Genomic DNA, 25,131 nt, shown 5'->3' with positions numbered 1-25,131 from the left:
GTATAATTTGGTTTCTTTGTCCAAAATCAAGTGTACATAGGTGTGCATTTTTACTCTTGGATCTTTTATTCATCTCCATTGATCAACCTTTTTGGTTTTTTGTTTTGTTTTGTTTTGTTTTGTTTTTTTGCTGATGCTCTGTAGTACAGCTTAACACTGGGAATATTGATATCTCCAGAAGGTTTTTTTTTTTTTTTAATTTTACAGGATTGTCTTTGTAATCCTGGGATATTTGTTCTTCCATATGAAATTGAGAATTGTTCTGTCAAGATTTGTAGGAGTTGTGTTGGAATTTTGATGGGAATTTTGTCCAGTCTTCATATTTCTTTTGGTAAAATGATCATTTTCACTACATTAACCATACCAAACCATGAGCATGGGAGATCTTGCTGGAGCTTAGGCAGAGTAGCAAAAAGAAACATGTAACAAGACTCCAGTAGCAAGTACACTTTGGCAAGTTTGCACAAGGAATCTTGAAATTAAATTATAGGTTCCTTGCAATTCGCATCAAAATCTCAGAAGAATTTTTTGTTTTCTTTTTTTGATTTTTGGAGATAGAGATTTTCTGTGTAGTTGTGGCTGTCCTGGAACTTGATCTATAGATTAGTGCTGACTTGAAGTCACAGAGATCCACATGATTCTGTCTGCCTAGTGCTGTGATAAACAACATCCATCATAACATCATAACATGATTACTATAACATCTTTCATTGGTGAGGCTGACCTAATGCAATTTTTATCTTTGGCTTTCCAAATGCTAGGATTACAGGTGTACACAACCAACTCTAAATAGGATTATGAACTTCCTTTTAAGTTAAAAATTTGGAGGGGGCAGAGAGAGAGACGCACACACACACACAAAGAGAGAGAGAGAACACACACACAGAAAGAGAGAGAGAGAGAGAGAGAGAGAGAGAGAGAGAGAGAGAGAGAGAGAGAGTTATTTGTGCCTAAATATGAGTGCTAAGAGTCCAGAAGCAACAGATTTCCTAGAATTGGATTTGGGTGTTAGAGTAGAATGCAAACCTCTGAAGCTTTCCCTGCTAAACTTTTTCTCAAGCCCAAGCTTATGATTTTGTATGAGTAGATTTGTAGAATTGTTCAACATAAATAAGGTTTAAAAATATTCCATTAGCATAGGAAATGAGACATATAATCAACAAATATGGTGTAATTTAACTAATTGTACTTTTCATCTTATTGTCCAGAATTAGTTACAGATTCACTTAGATACAAAAGAAACCGAGATATGTTCTTAAACTAAATGGAGTTATGATACTTCATGAATTAACTGTTATTCTGTCATTGTCAGGAGCAATGATCTATGAAGGAGAAAAAATAATATTGTTCAATTCCCTGTAAAACTAATGGAAATCCCCTTGACTCCATATCTCATTCTCAGAATAATAACTAGTAGTATCTAAGTTAAAATTAATTTAAAGCAATTGTGCTTTAATTCAGAAAAAATATGTGCAAAAATATATAAATTCCAATGTGTGAGGATGAGATAACATATACTGTATGTGGGCTACCATAGATGGTACTGTGCTTAGTCACTGCAGAGTCTGATGATGAAGAGAATGTCCCATTCAAGAGAGTCAATCATTCTCCCTATTATTTCTATTTTACATCATTATAACATTAGATATTCAGCTATTGGTTTTTCTTTCTAATAAGCATTCAGTACCTTACTCATATATTCCACATTAATATTCAACTTTTATATATTTTAACCTATTTCTTATAAAAGAATTAGACACATTGCCAAAATCACATACAACTAGGAAGGTGTCAAATTTATTAATCTAAATAATTTATAATAAAGAGAACAAGTATTAGTTTCATCAAATGAAGATGACATGAAAGATAATTATATAGATTTCATGATAATTTTAGATTATGTTTGGAAGATAGAAAGCTATAATAATTACATTAATATTTTCCCATGATCAAATAATAAATTATAATATTACATTTCATTTCATATCCCAGGATGAAGAGAGCATACAACAGCATTTATCATTAAACTGCATCATTCCTTATATTTTTTTTTCTGATTTGTTCACCAATTACATTTACTTCTTTTCCTTCCAAATTAGCATTTGTCTGCAAACTCTGACAGAGCTGTCCAGTCTGACTCTCAAGAGGAGACTGAGACTACCTCCTGACACTCTTCATTGAAAAAAAAAAAAAAAACTAGAAAGTCTCCTGGGGAGAGTGAGAGAATCAGATCTCTGAGCTCAGAGGATAGCAGTAAAATATATTTATAATCATTGATTTCAAGAATGTGTAAATCTCAATATATCATTGTGTGAATACAATAAAGCTCTATCTATCTATCTATCTATCTATCTATCTATCTATCTATCTATCTATTTATCTATCTACACATCTATCTGTCATTATCATCTATTTACCTACCTATCACCTATGTATTTATTTACCTTCCTGTATCTATCATCTTTCAATGTGTCTAATTCTTTCATCTAAGTGTGTGTGTGTGTGTGTGTGTGTGTGTGTGTGTGATGCTGAATTATTTGCCTCAAAGGACATAGTGTTCTCTCTGGGATACACAGACCTCCTGACCTCAGATGTTATTCTTTACTGCAACGAAGGTTTTTTAATGCACAGGCTTAAAGATGATAATGAGAATGTGGTAAGGAGAGGGCACGGAGAAAGTTAGAAGGTGACTAATCAGAAGCAAAAGGAGTAATTCTCCAATATTGTGCTTGGATTGAAGGTATGTGCTACAGCTAAGTTGCCAATACTGGACTTAGAGAAAGTGAATTAAAGTGTAAAAATGAACAACTGACACTCAAAACACTTTTGAGTTCTTGCTGTTATTTTATTTAACATCTCCATCTCAAGGAATGTAACAGTCAATTCAGAATCATGGCTTCTTTCTTTCTCAGATAATAGCTTAAGTCCACAGGAAATCAACACAATGCAATGCTGAGACTGGAGACTCTCATTACATAGTGCACCTTAATCTAGTTAAGTAATCTAACAATTTCTATTGTGTGAGACTAAAGTGTCACTCAGCTGGTGACACATGGTCCTTTCATGAGTGATTGTGGGGCGTGAGCCTTCTAGTAATCTTTTCCTAACAATCTATATATACCATGTGTACTATTATATACTTTTAGTAATAGTGACTACATGGTGGTGATAATGAACATCTACTGAGAATTTCTGCACAGACACTGATGTGTTTCAGAAACAGAATTAATAGTGTATCATGCTTTCCATCTGCTCACAGAAGATTAAAAAACATTTATGAGAGAGAGAGAGAGATAGAGAGAGAGAGAGAGAGAGAGAGAGAGAGAGAGAGAGAGAGAGAGAGAATAAAATAAGGAATCAAGTCCACCAATGCACATTTCTAATCTTTTAAAGCCGACCAGTGTTTACTACACATGGAATCTTTATAACACTGACGATCTATGTAATAGACAGAACTAATAATTGATATGGAAAATACTATGTTATACCTCTATGTGAATGGCTTCATTCTGTTACTAGATGGCTGACTCCAGAGGATAGCCAAATGATACACCTAACTTCCCCCACAAGAGGTTTCTCAGGGCAGGCACTTTTTCACTTTAATGAACATTTTACTATGTATTCACATTGGGCTTCAAAGTATTTGCACCTTTAATCTGAAACAGCTAAAAATGATGAATCTGAAATTTTACTTGAAGAAAATGACTTTATGATTAGAGACAGTGGCTTATTCATTGCAGCCTATTCTGATACTTCCATCTTTCTGAAAAGCCTTCATATCTGTATGTGGACATGTATGTGTCTGCATACAGTACATGAGATACCATTCTCCTTTCATGGGTCATTATGAAAATGGAACTTTCTGGTATGATTCTCAAATGGAATTCTCGTTATTCTCATTGATCTTGGCATCTGATGATGAACTCAACAGCTGATGAAGCAATAGAAAATTTAGTCAGGTTTTGGCACTTTCAATATAACACCAAATGACAAGGAGAGGAATTTTTATTGATTTCAAATTTTTCACTTCATTTTGTGTTATTTAGTAATTTTAATATCTCAGTGGAATAGCATTTGCATTAGATAATAGTTTTAAAGATATTTGGAGAACTTCTCATGTTACAATTATTTTATTTGACTCTGGATTTTGGAAGCTATGACATATACTTATGTCAGGCTGTGTTTTCTATTTGTCCTGTAAGTACTAAAAGTATAAAATGAACAAATATGGACAAACCATTAGGTTGCCAGTATTTACTGTCATCCATTCCTCACAAGTACTGGCTCCATTTCCTCAGTCTCATTGGCCTTCATCACTAACACAGATGTTTGCATTGGGCTGCTACAGTTTAAGTGTGATGAAGCTATTTACAGAGGACATTTTGTTTAAGTCACCAGTTATTCCCTAATCAGACATTCTTCATTGTGGCTACATTTCTCCCTTGGCCTCTATATTTACAACTATGTCAGTAGGGAAATTGTGTAGCTTCTTTCAGATGTGAGAATATACAACAGGTATACATATACCTGCAAATTTAACTGACAAATGAGAGTCTATAAATGTCCAAAATGTATTACTGAGAGAGTCAGGACCCAATAAGAAAATATTGAGTTAAAAAATGGTAAATAAAATGTGAGACCCTTTGTCAAGAAAGAAAAAAAAGAAGAGATAGAGACAGAGACAGAGGCACAGAGAGAGAGAGAGAGAGAGGAGAGAGAGAGAGATGGAGACATAGGGGAGAGAGAGAAAGAGAGAACAGAGAGAGAGGGAGGGAGGAGAGGGAGGAAAGAGAAAGAGAGAGAGAGAGAGAGAGAGAGAGAGAGAGAGAGAGAGAGAGAGAGAGAGAGAGAGAGAGAGAATATTTAAAGAGAGAAAGTGCTAACAGGAATGAGGAAACAAAACTAAATTTGAAAGGACCTTTTCATACTAGCATTGACAATTGACTAAAGGGAACCTAAATGGACAATTGACCATCCATTTACCTTTTTTTCTTTGTTAGCACAATATCACTCTGCAATCTAGGCTATCATTTAACTCACACAAACTTTCTGCATTATGCACACAATTTTTGAGAGTAAAGGATACCATCTTTCCCAGCTAAGATTTTGTCATTTAATGGTTTGACAACTAAATGTATATTGGAAAAATCACTTAGTAATATGAATAGGGAAAGGATTTGATTTTTTTTTAATTGAGGGTGTGTGGTGTTTTTTTTTTTTAATCATCTAACAAGTTTCTAATTTACCACAGGCTTTAGAATTCATAAAATGATGTGCTATGTAAATGGTTCAGTGATTAGTGTACTTGCTGTTCAGGTGTGAGGGGCCGTTTGGATCCACAGTACCCATGAAAGACTGGGCAACCCAGCATTTATATGTAACTCCAAAACTAACGGTATGAAAGGCAAAAGAAGGTGGTTCTCTGAATCATTCTAGAAAAAAACAAGTATCTCCAGGTCAAGTAACCTGTTTCAGAAAATAAGGTGGAAACTAATCAAGAAAGACAATTTTAATTGCTATCTGAATGTTTCAGCCACATGCATACCCATGTATTTTACACACACACACACACACACACACACATACACACACACAAACACACACAAACACACACACATGCAAGAGGGAGGGAGAGAGACTAGGGTAGTTGGGAGAGACAGAAAAAGTGAATAATTTCTCCCATCTGCAAGAATTACTGTAATGATTTGCTGTCCTTTCTTTCAGGAGATGAGTATCAACTGCTCTCTGTGGCAGGAGAACAGCTTGTCTGTCAAACGCTTTGCATTTGCCAAGTTCTCTGAGGTTCCTGGAGAATGCTTCCTCCTGTTTACCCTAATCCTCCTCATGTTCTTAGTATCACTGACAGGAAATTCACTCATAGCCCTTGCCATCTGCACCAGTCCAGCCCTACACACCCCCATGTACTTCTTTCTGGCCAACTTGTCTCTCCTGGAGATTGGCTACACATGCTCTGTCATACCGAAGATGTTGCAGAGCCTTGTGAGTGAGGCCCGAGGGATCTCTCGGGAAGGATGTGCCACACAGATGTTTTTCTTCATATTCTTTGGTATAACTGAGTGCTGTCTATTGGCAGCCATGGCCTTTGACCGCTATATGGCCATATGCTCCCCACTCCACTATGCAACCCGAATGAATCGTGGGGTATGTGCCCATTTGGCAATAGTTTCATGGGGAATGGGATGTATAGTAGGGTTGGGACAGACCAATTTTATTTTCTCCTTGAACTTCTGTGGACCCTGTGAGATAGACCACTTCTTCTGTGACCTTCCACCTGTCCTGGCACTTGCCTGTGGAGATACATCCCAAAATGAGGCTGCAATTTTTGTGGCGGCAGTTCTCTGCATATTTAGTCCATTTTTGCTGATTATTTCTTCCTATGTCAGAATTCTGATTGCAGTGCTGGTAATGCCCTCACGTGAGGGGCGCCATAAAGCTCTCTCCACCTGTTCTTCCCATCTACTTGTAGTCACACTCTTCTATGGCTCAACGTCTGCCACCTATTTGAGACCCAAATCTGATCACTCACCAGAAGTGGATAAACTCTTGGCCCTCTTTTATACAGCAGTGACATCCATGCTGAACCCCATCATCTATAGCTTAAGGAACAAGGAAGTAAAGGGAGCACTGAGTAGAACTCTGGGCCTGAAGAAAGTTCTGACTATGAATAGGTAACTGAGGATCCTGAAATGCTCTTTGGAAAGGGTGCACAGTCTGTCCAAGTAAGCAAACAAAATTTCTGTGCTCTTCCTGGCTGTCTAAAAGGAATCTTTAATAAACATAGCTTTGTCTTAGAGTATTCTCTTTATTCAGCATGAATTTTTTTAATTGCAAATAATGGAAATGTATGATTGCTACTAAATAACTTTAGTAGGTTAGTCCAGTACTTAAATATTTTCATCTGGGAAGAATTTAAATCACGTGCTAATATCTCAGGAGCCTTAAAAATTCTCTGTATGCATTCTCAGCATTGTCTGGCCCCTGATATACCTGTTACCTTTGCACTCTACACAGGTTAGCAAAACATCAAGTATTAAATATAAGTGGTACTTACTGCATTAATAGCTTTATGAAGCAGGGTATTTCCTCTCATAAAAGTCTTTAAATTCTTCAGTGGAAATTAGACACACATGTAATGTAGAACTTAATAATTCTTTTATGGATTATGTTTACAGAACATGTAAACATTTCAATATTGCAAACTGTCAACTTTTTAAACTACCATTTAACAAACCATTAAAGAAAAAATATGAGAAATAATTGTCAGCATTTTCTAGGATGTAAATAATTTTTAAAAAAATGAGTCATGTTATAGGAGAAGAAACAAAGGTAAACAAAAATTTATGGGTATATTTGCAAGATTTTCTAAAATTTATACATTTATGTATGTGCAGATGAACATTTGTACATTTGTAAATCTTCAGACAAACTATTTCTCAGTGATCTCAGCTTGTTATACTAAAATTCCATATTCCTCAAGACATGTAAACCCTTTGTATTGGACCGGAACAGCTAAGTAATTCTCAGGGCAGAGAATTGTTAGCTTCTGTTCTGTGTATCATTAGGTCACCCACACTCCAAGCTTTGGACACACTAGTCCTAGAATTATTGGCACAGGAATAGTTCCTCTTCCCCTATATGATTTCTAGCAGGGTAGAGTAAAAGAATTCCAGCCAGTTGATCCTCAACATCATAGTTTCAGACACACACACACACACACGCCATATACAGGAGTGGGTTTACACATGATGAAAGACTAATGTAAAAGGTCATATAGCATGAGATAATTGGATTCTGGTTGTCATTCCATAAGAAAAGAAACCCGAGTTCCTTAGAGAAGCAGTAGGGTCATTTCAAAGATAAGATAATAAATCATTGAAATCATGAAGCACTGGTTAGTTCATATTGTTGCTCCTCCTATGGGACTGCAAATCCCTTCAGCTCCTTGGGTCCATTCTCTAGCTCCTACATTGGGAACACTGTGCTCTGTCCAATGGATGACTGTGAACATCCACTTCGGTATTTGTGAGGCACTGGCAGAGCCTCTCAGGAGACAGCTATTTCAGTCTCCTGTCAGCAAGCTCTTGTTGGCATCTGCAATAGTGTCTGGGTTTGGTGGTTGTTTATGGGATGGATCTCCAGGTGGGGCAGACTCTGGATGGTCATTCCTTCAATCTCTGCTTCACACTTTGTCTTAGTAACTCATTCCGTGGGTATTTTGTTCCCCCTTCTAAGAAAGTTCCAAGTGTCAACACTTTGGTCTTCCTTCTTCTTGAGTTTCATGCTTTTTGCCAATTGTATCTTGGGTATTCTGAGTGTCTGGGCTAATATCCACTTATCAGTGAGTGCATATCATGTGTGTTCATTTGTGATTGGGTTACCTCACTTAGGATCATATCTCACCAGTAACCCCAGAGCTCCCTGGTACTAAACCACCATTCAAAGAAAACACATGGTGGGACTCATGGCTCTAGCTGCATATGTAGCAGAGGTGGCCTAGTCGGTCATCATGGGACCTGTGAAGGTTATATGCCCCAGTATAGGGGAATGCCAGGGCCAGGAAGCAGGAGGAGTGGGTGGGTTGGTGAGCAGGGGGAGAGGGGAGGGAATAGGGATTTTTTGGAGGGGAACCTAGGAAAAGGGATAACATTTGAAATGTAAATAAAGAAAATATCTAATAAAAAAAGACAAAAAAGATATCATGAAGCACATGCAACATTCTGAAAAGACAAAGGAGCCAACATGGAAGAGATTTCATTGGCCAAAGTTGAAGCAATTTGAGCACCAAAAAAAAAAAGGGGGGTAGAATTTATTATAATACAAAAAATAAAATGAATATCTTGAGTCTCTATGTATATAATGAAACAAAAATAAAATTTCAATAAAGTGTGCAGTAAATCTGGGAAAAATTACCATTACACTAAAACTGCAATACTATTATAAGTACAAGTCACCCAAACTGAAGGACAATAATTATCTACTTCTCAGATCATTGTTCTGAGCCTACTTAGATGCAATAAAGACCATTAAGGCCAAACTGTTGGGAAAAATTCACTGAGATGCTGAAAACAGTGCCTAATGTTTTGAAGAGACGCAAAATATTTCCAAAGTCTCTAAGGATTTCTCCTATGACTTCTATTACTTTCAAAGGAAATACAAAAGGAAATATTTTTAAATATTTAAAATATTTGTAATTACAAAAGGAAAATATTTTAAAATAATTTCACTGATCTTTAACCAGGTGCTCTTTAACCAGGTCCCTCTATTTCTGAATTGAGATAAGGCAAGCAAGAAACATTTTTTTGGTATTTTTGCCAAATACATACAACCTCAACCTAAAAGAAAGAAATCACTAGGCAAATCCAAATTCAGATATATTCTAACAAAATAAGTAATTATTTCTCTTCAAAGGTGTTGACACAGAATATAAAAATACTAATGAACTTGCACAGACTAGAATAAATTAGGATATATAATAACTAAATATCAACTGGATTTCTGGATTGGATACTGGAATAAAAGATGTATAGTACTAGAAACATTGCTGTCATAATTAGGCCAACATATTTTGGGACTTATTTTTTTTTATGTTTTAAGATATCATGTTTATTGCTAACATCAGATGAACCATAGAGTGTAACAAAACCTCACTGATGAACTAGAGACTGTTTTCAGTCTATCATTATCATGCTATAAACAGCATGGCAATAAATAACTTTAGACAGCTGTAATTTAAACATGAAAACTTATATGTCTGTTTGCTGAAAGAGTACATGTATATTCATAATTTAGAAAAATTTGACAATATTTTTCTAGATTAAAGGATAATCAAAATATGAAAACCAATCCATGTACCATTGCCAGAAGATATCAGCTTTGGGCTCCTGAACAGCAAGAGAAAGTTAAATTTTTTGGCCCCTGCTGATGCCACCCACTGCTGCTTTCCCTGAGTACTGGAATGTTGGAGCTGGACGCTGGCATACCACATATTACTTTGGCAGGGCACATTGGCTACATGAATATATCTTGGGACTTGTAATATTGTGAATTTTCCAATTTTCTGATTTTGAGGATTAGTCATTACATCATAGAATATAAAATTCAGACAGTGGGGTAAGATTTGTTTCCTATAAGTTAAATCTGACTTACCTGTACAGTTTGATTTATGCTTTTTTATTATTTATATATTTATTTAATTGATTTACATCCAAAATGCTGTTCTCCAATCCTGTTCCTTCTCACAGAGTTCTCTCCCTCAAACCTGCATCAATTCTCCTGATTTCTTCTTTTAAAAAGACCAACAACATAGTGAAGTGTCATCCTCAAGTAATTATAAGGCATTGCTAATCCCTGAATAGATGCCTAATACCCCCTGTAGCTGTTCATTTGTCCATGTATTTAAAAATCCACAACAATGATAGTGCAGACATCAAGAAATAACTTCAAAAGTGATCTTCAAAAATGAAATATCCTCCAGCTATCAGCTTGTCAAAACAAGAATCCCTTCTTACCCAACATAACATTGCATGTTATAAACAAAAGAGTTAAGGCAAGATTCTTGCTAAGAGAACTCATATGAATATGGAAAACATAAAGCACTGTAAGAGGAAAACTACTGTTGTAACATACATAGAGAAAAATGATCAGAGAAGAACAAAAATAAAAAGGAACCTGCCTGGATTCAACTGAAGAGAGCCAATGGGAAGAAGCCCAAGCTTCTAGTGTTTTCTGCATGAATTTATGGAGTTTATGTGGTAATACCTGGAAATGGACACATGCAAAAATCAACAAAAACTAACCACAAGCTACAATATTTATAAAAGCTTAACAAATATGTGGAAAGCACTATTTTTCAGCTGTATTAAAATTGTGAGTATACAAATGTTTATTAATTTGTACATTTATTGTTAAGGTATATTTTAAGTGATTTAGGTGATCATGTATTTATTGCATTATGGATAAATAAAATGTTTATTTGAACATGATTATCATTATGAATATTAATGTAAATCAAATTATATCAACCAAGAACTGCCATTTTGTTTTTAGACTTTTTGTTTTACATGTGTGAATGTTTTACCTTTATGTATATCTGTGTGCATGCCTAGTGCTCAGGAGGCCGAAGAGGGTGCCAGATCCCTTAAGACTGACGTTACAAACAGTCCTGAGAGGTCGTCACATGGGAGCTGGGAATTGGTCCCAGGTTCTCTGTAAGAACAAACAGTTCTCTTAATCACTGATCCATCTCTTCATCTCCAGGAAATACCGTTTTATAAATACAGTGCTTAAGCTGACCTGTCTGCTGCATAGACCACCTTTTTCTCTAATGTGATAATTTAGTTTTAAACATTTCTTACCTTCAATATATATAGACTTAGTTATTTTGGTATTTATTTATTCAGTATTTATTTATTTGTTATATTTATTCACTTTACATCCTGCTCACTGCCCTGCTCCAGTTCATCCCTCCCACATTCATTCACCCACTCCTCTTCTCTTCTGAGCTGGTTAGAGCTCATGGTTATCCCCTCACCTTGCACATCAAGACTCTGTGATGCTAATCACATCTTCTGGTACTAAGGCCAGACAAGGCAACCCAGATAGACAGGGGTGGGGTGGTAGAGGACACATACAGGAAGATACTCTCTCACTGAGGGTAGTCAAAGCAACCCATTTAGGGAACAGAGTCCACAGGCAGGCAACAGATTCAGGGAAAGACACCACTCCACTTGTTGGGGGACACGCATAAAGACTAAGCTACACATTTGCTACATATGTACTGGGAGCTTAGGCCCATGTTCACTTTTTAATTGATCGTCAGTCCCTGGAGCGCCACGAGTACAGGTTAATTGACTCTATTGGTCTTCCTATGGAGTCCCTATTCTCATCTGGGCCTCAATTCTTCCCCTCTCTCTTCCAAAAGACTCCCCAAGCTCTAGCTTATGTTTGGTTGTGGATCTCTACATCTGTTTCTGTCAGCAGTTGGGTGGAGCCTCTCAGAGGACATTTATGGCAGGATCTTGTCTACAAGCATAATAATGTATCTTTAATAGTGTCAGGGATTGGTGCTTGCACATGAGTTGGGTCTCGATTTGGGCTGGTTATTTGTTGGCTATCCCTCCCATTTGTGCTCTTTCTTTGTCTCTGCACATCTTGTAGGTAGGGTACATTTTGGGTTGAAGGTTTTGTGGGCAGGTTGCATAAGCCTTTACTGTGAGCCATGGCTGGCTACAGGAAGTGGCCAATTAAGGATCCATATCCCCCACTGCTAGAATGTTCAGCTATAATCACCCCCATAGAAAACCTTGAGATTCCCCCTGTCCCAGGTTTCTGGCACTTCCTGGAGATGCACAACCCCATCTCGGATTTCTATTCTTTCTCCCCTGTTTTCCCTACACCTGATCCCCCAAAACCCACTCCCTTCCTCATCACCCCTTCCATCCAGTTCCCTTCCCCCATCCACCTCAATATCTATTTTGCTAAATGCATTTTAAAATCTGTCCATTATTAGAGCAATAAGAAATATGAAGTACTTCATAAGTAATTATGGTAGATATTTAGGCAAATATGAACATATTAAATTTTAAAGAGGCCAAAATTACTACATATATTGTTAAAAGAGATGCTGTCTTTACTACTTTCAAAATGAAGAACAACCATTTATACATTCTATTGAATGTATAAATCCTTTCCACATTGAGAATTATGACTGCTTAAACCTGCATGAGTGTACTTTGTTGCAAAGGTAAAGTGTAGATATACAGGTTGATGATAACAGCTATTTTAGAATCACAGAGCATATATCAGGGGGGTATCTGTTATTTTGCCTACTCTTCCTTCTTTTGTTCCTAATGAAGAGTCATCTTATTTGCAGCCCCTGCTATGAGACTGATCATAAAATTCCTGAGTGTACATAATCCAGAAGCCCCTGATGAAAAAGATAAGTATAATACACTTAATGGAAACTTTCTGGTAAATCTTAACACTTGAAACGAAGTGCAAAGAGAAAACCCATTTCCTAGAGTATTACCACATATAGGACATAGCTGTGATCTTAAACTTCTGCACCTAAGACCAAACTGCCTCCATGAGGTTGAAGATTTATTTCTTCAACAAGAAAATAAGTTTTCCCCTTGACAGTTGTGTCATCTGTCCATTATTAGAGCAATGGCCATGCTTTATGGTTGTGAAAAAATAAACACATACCAGTTTTAATTTCTTCATAGAATTTCAAGAAGAACCTGAATGAAGATATATAACATTCCAGAGATGAAATAAAAGAATTTAAATTAGCCAATATCAAGCAAGATGTTATTAAATTTTTCTGCCATTTTTTATTTAAGAATTTTGACTATTCCTTCCATGAATGAAAAGTAAAGACAGTTATATAATGTCTACCAATCCCCAAACCTGAAATATTGTTAGAGACTGTCTTATTTTTCCCTTACTTGGGTCTCTGGTCACCAACGTTTGCATTGCCCATCTAAATTCTTTGTTTCTCAAATAGATCAGAGGATTAAGTGAGGGTGTCACTATCCTGTAGAAGACTGAGGAACTTTCTGTACTGGCATGCATTTGCTCTTGGGTATATGTAAACCATGTAAACAGCACTTTCAGTTCCAAAGAACAAAACAATGGCCATCAAATGGAACCCACATGAACCAAGTTTTCTTTCTGCCAGTGAACTTTATTTTTAACCACACTTTTAACAATACAAGCAAGGAGATAATGGAATATTCCCCTCGAGGAATCACTGCCTAAAGGAAAGTAAACACTGAGATGTGTTTTTCTATGGATGTTGTATCCATGAAAGTAATCTTCACCAGAGGAGACTCCTCACACATAAAAATCATTCATTCTGTGGTGGCTACACAGAGATAGTTGAAAAACCAGAGTGGTCTGAATTGTGAACACCATAAAAGTACAGATCCAGACCAAGGCAGCTAGCTTCTAGGGAAACTTTGGGTGTATGTCAACTCCCTACTACAAGGGTCAGCAGATAGGAGTGACAGGGTTATAAGCCATCACTGTCAGAAGGACACACTTTGTGAAGTCCAGTCACAGAACAATGTAGACATGGATTGCACAGCATAAGTGATCTTCTCTAGGCCTTTGAAAATCTAGACTATCTACAGAACACTTGTCATAAAACATAGCACTTGGAGGAGCCCAGAAGATTGTTAGTTGGATCTCAGACATTGGACGGTTGGAGATTGATTTTTATTTTTGATTGTGACTGTGCCCTGATATTTTTCCCTCTTGAAGGAAGTTTTTTAGTGAAGCCCATAGTTAAAAGACTTTGAATTTTAAAAGATACTGGATATTTTAAAAGGATTGAACTTTTAATATGTAAAGACTGTGGGACTTTTAAAGTTATTTAAGATCTTGGGGATGAATAAGAACTAAGAGTTGAGGCTTACTAGTGATGTATTTGTGTGTCAAGTTGACAAGGAGTCAATTGTACTGGCTAGTTTTGTGTCAACTTGACACAGCTGGAGTTATCACAGAGAAAGGAACTTCAGTTGAGGAAATGCCTCCATGAGATCCAACTGTAAGGCATTTTCTCAATTAGTGATTAAGGGGGAAAGGCCGCTTGTGGGTGGGACCATTTCTGGGCTGGTAGTCTTGGGTTCTATAAGAAAGCAAGCTGAGCAAGCCAGGGGAAGCAAGCCAGTAAAAAACATCCCTCCGTGGCCTCTGCATCAGCTCCTGCTTCCTGACCTGCCTGAGTTCCAGTCCTGACTTCCTTCAGTGATGAACAGCAATGTGGAAGTGTAAGCTGAATAAACCTTTTCCTCCCCAACTGCTTCTTGGTCATGATGTTTGTGCAGGAATAGAAACCATGACTAAGACAGAAACCTACATTGAAATATATACAGAATAGACAAGATTTTGAGGCAGATCTAGGAAAATGGTTTTAGAAACAAGTACAAGATATTAATCATAATTATAAACTGAAATGTTTATATATGACTCTCAATGTTGTTCTTTTATTAGTAGTAATACTAATTTTAGTATTTAGTAATTAATTACTGTCAGTGCATTAGGTATAATAACATTGAGGAAATAAGAATGACTTCTCTCAGCTGGGTCACCTTGGGCACGGAATCGGCACATACCCCCACAGTCCCCAGAGGACTCTCCACAAGATGTTAGGATCACTGGTGAGTGGAACACAACATCGATTCCAATCCAATTGTGAGAGGCCTGTGACAGCAGGAACAGGAACACCAGAGCCCTTCCTGACCAGAGGCTCAGGTTCCTTTTTAATCAGTTATGCTTTACCTTGGTTTCAAACAGACCAGATAGCTCCACAGTCCTCAAAGGAGACACCAGTTTCATGCACTGTAACATGCCCAGGATTTTAGGACAACAGGATACCAGGATAACAGGAGCTGGGTCACACCAGTATTTCAGGGTCTTAAAGGAGCTTGACTGCCAAGAACTCTGACACACACAGAATCTCAGGTTCACAGGAGCCACAATCAAAGGATCACAGAGAAAGCTGGACTCTGAGGAGTCCTGAATCAACTGGGATTTTAGGAAGGACAGGCTCCAAACAGATATACTGAGGGCAGCTAGCACATGAGATAATCAGATGGCAGGAGGGAAGCATAAGAACAGAAGCAACAGAAGCCAAGTTTACATGGCTTCATTAGAACCAAACTCTCCCAACAGAGCAAGTCCTGGATATACCATCAACCATAAAATCAAGACATGGGTCTAAAATCACTTCTCATCATGATGATGGAGGACTTTAAGAAGGAAATACGGGAAAACACAGGTAAACAGCTAGAAACCTTTAAAAAGAAAACACAAAAATCCCTTAGAGACTTACAGGAAAACACTAACAAACAGGTGATGGAATTGAACAAAACCATCCAGAATCTAAAAATGGATGGAGAATCAATAAAGAAAACCCAAAGGAAGACAACTCAGGAGATATAAACCCTAGGAAAAAAATCAGGAGCCATAGATGCAAGCATCAGCAACAGAATAAAAGAGATGGAAGAGAGAATCTCAGGTGCAGAAGATTCCATAGGGAACATGGACAAAACAATCAAAGAAAATGCAAAATGCAAAAAGATCCTAACTCAAAGCATCCAGGAAATCCAGGACACAATGAGAAGACCAAACGTAGGGATAATAGGAGTAGATGAGAATGAAGATTTTCACCTTAAAGGGCTAGCAAATATCTTCAACAAAATTTTAGAAGAAAACTTCCCATACCCAAAGAAAAAGATGCCCAAGAACATACAAGAAGACTACAGAACTCCAAATAGACTTGACCCATTCCTCCCAACACATAATAATGAGAACAACAATTGCACTAAATAAAGACAGAATATTAAAAGCATTAAGGGAAAAAGGTCAAGTAACATATAAAGGCAGGCCTATTAGAATTACTCCAGACTTCTCACCAGAGACTATGAAAGAAAAAAGATCCTGCACAGATGTTATACAGACACTAAGAGAACACAAATGCCAGCCCAGACTACTATATCCAGCAAAACTCTCAATTACTGTAGATGAAGAAATCAAAGGACTCCATGACAAAACCAAACTCACACAATATCTTTCTACGAATCCAGTCCTACAAAGGATAATGACTGGATAACACCAATATAAGAATGGAAACTACACCCTAGAAAAAGCAAGAAAGTAATCTTTCAACAAACCTAAAAGAAGAGAACCACAAGAACAGAATCCCAACTCTAACAACAAAAATAACAGAAAGCAACAATTACTTTTCCTTAATATGCCTTAATATCAATGAACCCAATTCACCAATAAAAAGACATAGACTAACAGACTGGCTACACAAATAGGACCCAACATTTTGCTGCTTACAGGAAACCCATCTCAGGGAAAAAGACAGACCTACCTCAGAGTGAAAGGCAGAAAAACAATTTTCCAAGCAAACAGTCTGAAAAAAAAAAAAAAAAGCTGGAGGAGCCATTCTAATATTGAATAAAATCGACTACCAACCCAAAGTTATCAAAAAAGACAGACAAGGAGGGGCACTTCATAAAAATCAAACGTAAAACCTTCCAAGATGAACTCTCAATTCTGAATAACTATGCTCAAAATGCAAGGGCAGCCACATTCATTAAAGATATTTTAGTACAGCTCAAAGCACATATTGCACCTCACACAATAATAGTGGGAGACTTCAACACCCCACTCTCACCAATGGACAGATCTTGGAAACAGAAACTAAACAGAGACTCAGTGAAACTAACAAAAGTTATAAAACAAATAGATTTAACAGATATCTACAGAACATATTATCTTAAAACAAAAGAATATAAATTCTTCTCAGCACCTCATGGTACCTTGTTCAAAATTGATCAAATAATTGGTCACAAAACAGGCCTCAACAGATACAAAAATAATGAAATTGTCCCATGCATCATATCAGTTCACCATGGTCTAAGGCTGATCTTCAATAACAACATGAATAATACAAAGCCAACATTCACGTGGAAACTGAACAACACTCTCCTGAATGATACCTTGGTCAAGGAAGAAATAAAGAAAAAAATTAAAGACTTTTTAGAGTTTAATGAAAATTAAGCCACAACATACCCAAACTTATGGGACACAATGAAAGCATTCCTAAGAGGAAAACTCATAGCTCTGAGTGCCTCCAAAAAAACCTAGAGAGAGCATACACTAGCGTCTTGACAGCACACCTAAAAGCTCTAAAACTAAAGGAAACAAATTCACCCATGAGGAATAGACTGGAGGGAATAATCAAACTCAGGGGCAAAATCAACAACATAGGAAAAAAAAAAAGAACTATTCAAAACAAGGAGCTGGTTCTTTGAGATAATCAACAAGATAGATAAACCCTTAGCCAGACTAACTAGAGGACACAGGGACAGCATCCTAATTAATAAAATCAGAAATGAAAAGGGAGACATAACGACAGAGGGAATCCAAAACACCATCAGATAATTCTACAAAAAGCTACACTCAACAAAACTGGAAAACCTGGATGAAATGGACAAATTTCTAGACACATACTAGGTACCAAATTTAAATCAGGACCAAATTAATGACCTAAACAGTCCTATATCCTCTAAAGAAATAGAAGCAGTCATTAATAGTCTCTCAACCAAAAAAAGGCCAGAACAAGATGAGTTTAGTGCAGAGTTCTAGCAGACCTTCAAAGAAGACCTAATTCCAACTCTCCTCAAACTATTCCACAAAATAGAAACATAAGGTACTCTATCCCATTCATTCTATGAAGCCACAATTACTCTGATACCTAAACCACAAAAGGACCCAACAAAGAGAACTTCAGACCAATTTCCCTTATCACTATCAACGCAAAAAATTCTCAATGAAATTCTCGCTAACTGAGTACAAGAACACATCTTTACAATCATCCATCGTGACCAAGTAGGCTTCATTCCAGGGATGCAAGGATGGTTTAATATATGGAAATCCATCAACTTAATCACCACTATATAAACAAACTCAAAGACAAAAAAACCACATGATCATCTTTTTAGATGCTGAGAAAGCATTTGACAAAATCCAATACCCATTCAAGATAAAAAGTCTTGGAAAGATCAGGAATTCAAGGCCCATACCTAAACATAATAAAAGCAATCTACAGTAAACCAGTAGCCAAAATCAAAGTAAATGGAGAGAGGGACTAGACAAGGCTGCCCACTTTCTCCCTACCTATTCAATATAGTACTTGAAGTCCTAGCCAGAGCAATTAGACAACAGAAGGAGGTCAAGGGGATACAAATTGGAAAGGAAGAAGTCAAAATTTCACTATTTGCAAATGATATGGTAGTATATATAAGTGACCCTAAAAATTCCACCAGAGAACTCCCAAACCTGATAAACAGCTTCAGCGAAGTAGCTGGATATTTATAAATTAACTCTAACCAATCAATGGCCTTTCTCTACACAAAGGATAAACAGGCTGAGAAAGAAATTAGGGAAACAACACCCTTCTCAATAGTCACAAATAATATAAAATACATTGGAATGACTCAAACTAAGGAACTGAATGATCTGTATGATAAGAACTTCAAGTCTCTGAAGAAAGAAATCAAAGAATATCACAGAAGTTGGAAAGATCTCCCATGCTCATGGATTGGCAGGATCAATATACTAAAAATGGCTATCTTACCAAAAGCAATCTACAGATTCAATGCAATCCCCATCAAAATTCCAACTCAATTCTTCAACGAATTAGAAAGGGCAATTTGCAAGATTTTGCTGAAAGGACCCTGATATAGCTGTCTCTTGTGAGACTAGGCCGGGGCCTAGCAAACACAGAAGTGGATGATCACAGTCAGCTATTGGATGGATCACAGAGCCCCCAATGGAGGAGCTAGAGAAAGTACCCAAGGAGCTATAGAGATCTGCAACCCTGTAGGTGCAACAACAATATGAACTAACCAGTACCCCAGAGCTCTTGACTTAGCTGCATATGTATCAAAAGATGGCCTAGTCGGCCATTACTGGAAAGAGAGGCCCATTGGACATGCAAACTTTATATGCCCCAGTACAGGGGAACACCAGGGTCAAAAAGTGGGAATGGGTGGGTAGGGAAGTGGGGGGGGGGGAGGGTATGGGGGACTTTTGGGATAGCATTGGAAATGTAATTGAGGAAAATACGTAATAAAAAAAATTTAAAAAGGGCAATTTGCAAATTCATCTGGAATAACAAAAATCCTCGGATAGAAAAACTCTTCTCAATGATAAAAGAATCTATGGTGGAATAACCATACCTGACCTAAAGCTGTACCACAGAGCAATTGTAATAAAAACTGCATGGTACTGGTACAACGACAGACAAATAGATCAATGGAATAGAATTGAAGACCCAGAAATGAAACCACACACCTTTGGTCACTTGATACTTGACAAGGGAGCTAAAACCATCCAGTGAAAAAAAGATGGCATTTTCAACAAATGATGCTGGCACAACTGGTGGTTATCATGTAAAAGAATGTGAATTGATCCATTCTTATCTCCTTGTACTGAGGTCAAGTCTAAGTGGATCAAGGAACTCCACATAAAACCAGAGACACTGAAACTTATAGAGAAGAAAGTGGGGAAAATCCTCTAAGATATGGGCACAGGGGAAAAATTCCTGAATAGAACAGCAAAGGCTTGTGCTGTAAGATTGAGAATTGACAAATGGGACCTCATAAAACTCCAAAGCTTCTGCAAGGCAAAAGACACTGTCAATAAGACAAAAAGGGCACCAACAGATTGGGAAAGGATCTTTACCAATCCTTAATCAGATAGGGGACTAATATCCAATATATGTGAAGAACTCAAGAAGACGGACTCCAGAAAATCAAATAACCCCATTAAAATGGGATACAGAGCTAAACAAAGAATTCTCAACTGAGGAATATTCAATGGCTGAGAAGCACCTGAAAAAACATTCAGCATCCTTAATCATCAGGGAAATGCAAATCAAAACAACCCTGAGATTCCACACCAGTCAGAATGGCTAAGATCAAAAAGTCATGTGACAGCAGATGCTGGCAAGGATGTGGCAAAAGAGATTCACTCTTCCATTGTTGGTAGGATTGCAAGCTTGTACAACCACTCTGGAAATAAGTCTGGTGTTTCCTCAGAAAATTAGACATAGTACTACTGGAGGATCCAGCAATACTACTCCTGGGCATATATGCAGAAGATGCTCCAACTGGTAATAAGAACACATGCTCAACTATGTTCATAACAGCCTTATTTATTCATAGCAGCTATTGCCAGAAGCTGGAAAGATCCCAGATGTCCCTCAACAAAGGAATGGATACAGAAAATATGGTACATTTACAGAATGGAGTACTGCACAGCAATTAAAATCAACGAATTTATGAAATTCCTAGGCAAATGGATGGATCCTGATTGAGGTAACCCAATCACAAAAGAACTCACATGATATGCACTCACTGATAAGTGGATATTAGCCCAGAAACTTAGACTATCCACGATACAACTTGCAAAACACATAAAACTCAAGAAGATAGAAGACCAAAGTGTGGACACTGTCCCTTCTTATAATTGGTAACAAAACACCCCTGGAAGGAGTTACAGAGACGTTTGGAACTGAGACACAGGATGGACCATTCAGAGATTGCCCCACCCGGGGACCCATCCCATAATCAGCCACCAAACCCAGACACTATTGCATATGCCAGCAAGATTTTGCTGAAAGGACCCTGATATAGCTGTTTCTTGTGAGGCTATGCCAGTGCCTGGCAAACGCAGAAGTGGATGCTCACAGTCATCTCTTGGATGGAAACACAGGGCCCCGAATGAAGGAGCTAGAGAAAGTACCAAAAAAGCTGACCCTTGTTGCAGGGGTTGCTGGTGAGCTGGCTTGTAGAATGTGAGAGCAGAAGAGCCAGTTGGCTGACCGGCTCAGATACCTCACAGACCCATATCTTGGACTTTGAATTGGCCCACCCCAATATCTACCCCATTGATGAACATCTGGGGATATGAAGGAGCCAGTCCTACATATCCAAAGCTACAATATCTCCATAACACAAGGCAATAATAGGATATCTAAGAGGCATCTCAGTGATATTCCAGTATTGATAGAGTAGCAGAAGCCACAGGACTCAGACAAACCAATGAGTCATTGCAATGAACATTTGCAAGAAGTGAGGACCAAAGGGTATTGAAGTGAAAACTTCTGTTTCTTTGGAAAGTTAGTTACGTCAAATAATGTTTTGCTGGAGCACACAGGTGAAAGGATATCTTGCTAAAGCAGACATGTGAAAAGAATGTTTTGCTGAAGTCAACACAGGTGAAAGGATGTTTTGATATACCAAACACATGAAGGAACCTGTGATAGAGTATAAATATGACCCCACAGATAGTGGGAGATGAGCATTGAGCATTGGTTTGGTTTGCTCTGCCTAGCTCTTCTTTGCTAATGACATTCATGTGTTGGTTTGGCTTACATAGCATTGTTGAGCTTAACTTGTGGTAACAATGATACCATTGAGAGAATCTCACCCAAGGACTGCTTATGAGGTTCCAGCTTCAATGGCCTTGCCTCAGGCTCATTGGTGAGCCTTGCAGTTACTTCAGATAAGTGGGGGGCGCTATGGGGGACTTTTGGGATAGTATTGGAAATGTAATTGAGGAAAATATGTAATAAAAATAATAATAAAAAAAATAAAATAAAATAAAAAAAAAAAAATATCAGATTCCCTGGAAGCTCTGGGGGTACTGGCTAGTTCATATTGTTGTTCCTCCTCCCAGAGATTAAACCACTGACCAAAGAGGACACATGGTGGGACTCATGGCTCCAGCTACATATGTGGCCGAGAGGGCCTAGGGGTATATCAGTGGGAGGAGAGGCCCTATGTCCTATGAAGGCTCAGTGTGGAGGAATGACAGGGCCAGGAAGCAGGAGTGGATGGGTTGGTGGGGGTAGGGGGGGAGGGCATAGGGGGAGGGTGTTTTTTGGAGGGAAATCCAGGAAAGGAGATAACATTTGAAATGTCAATAAAGAAAATATGCCATAAAAGAAAAAAGAAAGAAAGTATATCAGATTCCCTAGAAATGCAGTTATGAATGGTCATAAGCCACCATGTAGATTCTGGGAATTAAATCCATGTGTTCTACAAGAGCAACAAGTAATCTTAACCACTGAGCTATCTTTCTAGCCCTAGGATGTTTTGTTTTTTTTTTTTTTAATACATATAACCAAGTCCCATTAGTGCTGCTTGCATACATCATATGATCTACAGAATTCTCTACCCAGGGGCCCTGTCATGGAGAAAAGTGAACTTTCCTGAGCAGCAATGGACTTCAAGTAACTTCTTAACCAGCAGTTTGGTCTTGTGAGCTCCCTTGATTATCCAAACAGAAAGACTGATTAGACTCACTAGCTTTCTCCAAGCCCTATGACCAAAATGTGTGCTGTCTCCAGCAAGAGGGTCTTACTTTCAAGTTCTGGTGGGAAACTCAGTGAAATTTCAATAGATTGTTTTCTTTTGGGAAACCTATTAACAAACAATTCAAGGGTTGGCAGTACCCTGTGACTAGGATTTTTTGTTTATTTGTTTGACAGTCTCTGGAAGGAGCAGTATACCTCTGATTGTTTGTTACATACTTTTTAAAAATATCTACAAAAACCAATGCTTAATGAAAAATTAATAAACCTGTAAGTTGAATTTAGATGACATTAAAGTAACTAGGTTTACTAATACTCCGTTTCCCTTTATTACTTTGAAGTATGATTTGAGAAATACCCAGAGTTGAGTATACTGACTTTTCTTTTGAATCAAGAACAAAAAATAAATTACTGATTTATAAAAAGTCATAGGTTATTCCAAGAATTCTATTATGTAGTTTATAACCTGATATCAGTAAATTTCATAAATGCATTTTAGAAAAAACTGACAAATATATCTGAACTATCAGTATTGCATGAAATAATTGTGAACCCAAGACTTCATTTTTCTGGCACTAAGATCAAACTACGTGAGAATGAGCTATTATTGTAAAGTATTCAGTATTATTGCTCAGAACCACATAGTGGAGAGCTCAATTTAATCCTTTTCATTTAATTAAATATTTTCCTCTTAGTTAAATGTTTACTTTCAACCATAATAACCATTACAAATATGTTTGCAAGTAAAAATACAAGGCACATAAATTCATCTGACTTATCTGACTTCATACTACTATATTAGTTTGTATATCTGCAAATTGCACTTTATCCTATATTACATTAAACAACACCTGGCAAGTCTTTGTTACTTAAAAAAAGTAAGAAAAACATCTTCACCAGCTATCACTATTTTAAATTCTCCTTCTATTTTTTTCAAACCATTTTTAATTTCCTAAAAATAAAATTCAGGAAAAGTGCCGAGCATGGTGGCACACACCCTTAATCCCAGCACTCGGGAGGCAGAGGCAGGAGAATTTCTGAGTTCGAGGCCTGCCTGGTCTACAGAGTGAGTTCCAGGACAGCCAGGGCTACACAGAGAAACCCTGTCTCAAAAAAAATTTTAGGAAAAGACTTGAACAGGTACCAAATATAAGCTCTCTCCATGAAAAATTGAAAAAGACAAACTAGCCAACTACCTCAGTCATCAGGTGTATGTGAATCAAGATTATAGCATGATGCCCTTTGCATACTACCAAAATTCCTGAAATTAAAAGACAGATAGTACTGAGTGTGACCTAGATGCATCTGCCTGCAGAGTGTCAATTTGGAGTGCAATGGATCCATCAACTTCTGGAAGCATGCCTAATTTCCGACTAAACAATCCTATTCCAAGAGCTACAACCAAAATACTTACATTTTTATTTACCTAAATATAGCCAGAGAAGCATTCTTTATGAAAGACACAACTCAGAAACAGAAAAAAAGTCATTAGCCCAATAGCAAAAAAATGGTGTATGGCATATTAAAACAATAAAATCCAGTGTGGAAGGAGGTTGTACTCTGCTGTTAACATGGACCAAAATAAATGACTCTTAGAAAGATATTGTTGAATTAATGGTGGCAGAGACAAAAAGAGCAACATGAAATATTTCTTGAACCTTGTTCAATTTACACTAATAGTTACACAGGGCTCAGTTAAACATATGGAAGTTTGCTAATATAATATGGAGAAAGGATGGAAAAATAGAAAATTTAGTTATAGTTAAAAATGAAATTATATGAATAATACACATGTACACATCCACATGTTAAATAAATTATTGATGAAAATTTAACATGAAAACAGTTGAAATTCCTTAAACATTCTATATAGGCAGGTTATGAAGGCAAAAGTTATTACATATGGGTTTTTTTTTTCTTATACTTAAATAATTGAAATATCAGAGATCACCGAGTCTCCTTCTAAATGGCCTTCTGGGAAAGTTCAACTTTGGATGCAATGCAGCATGAGATTAATTGCCATAATGGGAGACCTGTGCCCCTGGAAGATTTCCATCAAGGTGGCCTGTATCCTTGCACAATCTCTCTTGCTTTGCTAGTCTTCAGAGAATTACATCTTCAAATAGTAGCACCTACAATTAACACAGTGCCGAGACACTGATTTTCATTCAAGGTAATAACACTACAAGCTCTCAGACTCAGATTTCAATATT

General features: G+C 37.3%; 1 protein-coding gene across 2 annotated transcripts; it reads left to right on the top strand.

Moving 5' to 3' along the window:
• The first annotated feature begins 5,700 nt into the window (after positions 1–5,700).
• LOC110284180 (olfactory receptor 10C1-like) lies at positions 5,701–6,693 on the top strand. 2 transcript variants are annotated; one of them, XM_029471611.1, is made up of 2 exons: positions 5,728–6,067; positions 6,488–6,693. In XM_029471611.1, exons 1-2 carry the CDS (start codon positions 5,728–5,730, stop codon positions 6,691–6,693), a joined length of 546 nt encoding a protein of 181 aa, XP_029327471.1. The 2 variants fall into 2 exon arrangements, with proteins under 2 accessions (XP_021005528.2, XP_029327471.1); XM_021149869.2 differs by having other exon boundaries at positions 5,701–6,693.
• The last annotated feature ends 18,438 nt before the right edge of the window (positions 6,694–25,131 follow it).

This window comes from Mus caroli, unplaced genomic scaffold (assembly GCF_978045245.1).
Source record: "Mus caroli unplaced genomic scaffold, Mus_caroli_1 scaffold_18, whole genome shotgun sequence".
Lineage (NCBI taxonomy): Eukaryota > Metazoa > Chordata > Mammalia > Rodentia > Muridae > Mus > Mus caroli.
The sequence above is the reverse complement of the archived record's forward strand: the minus strand, read 5'-3'. Positions and strand labels throughout refer to the sequence as shown.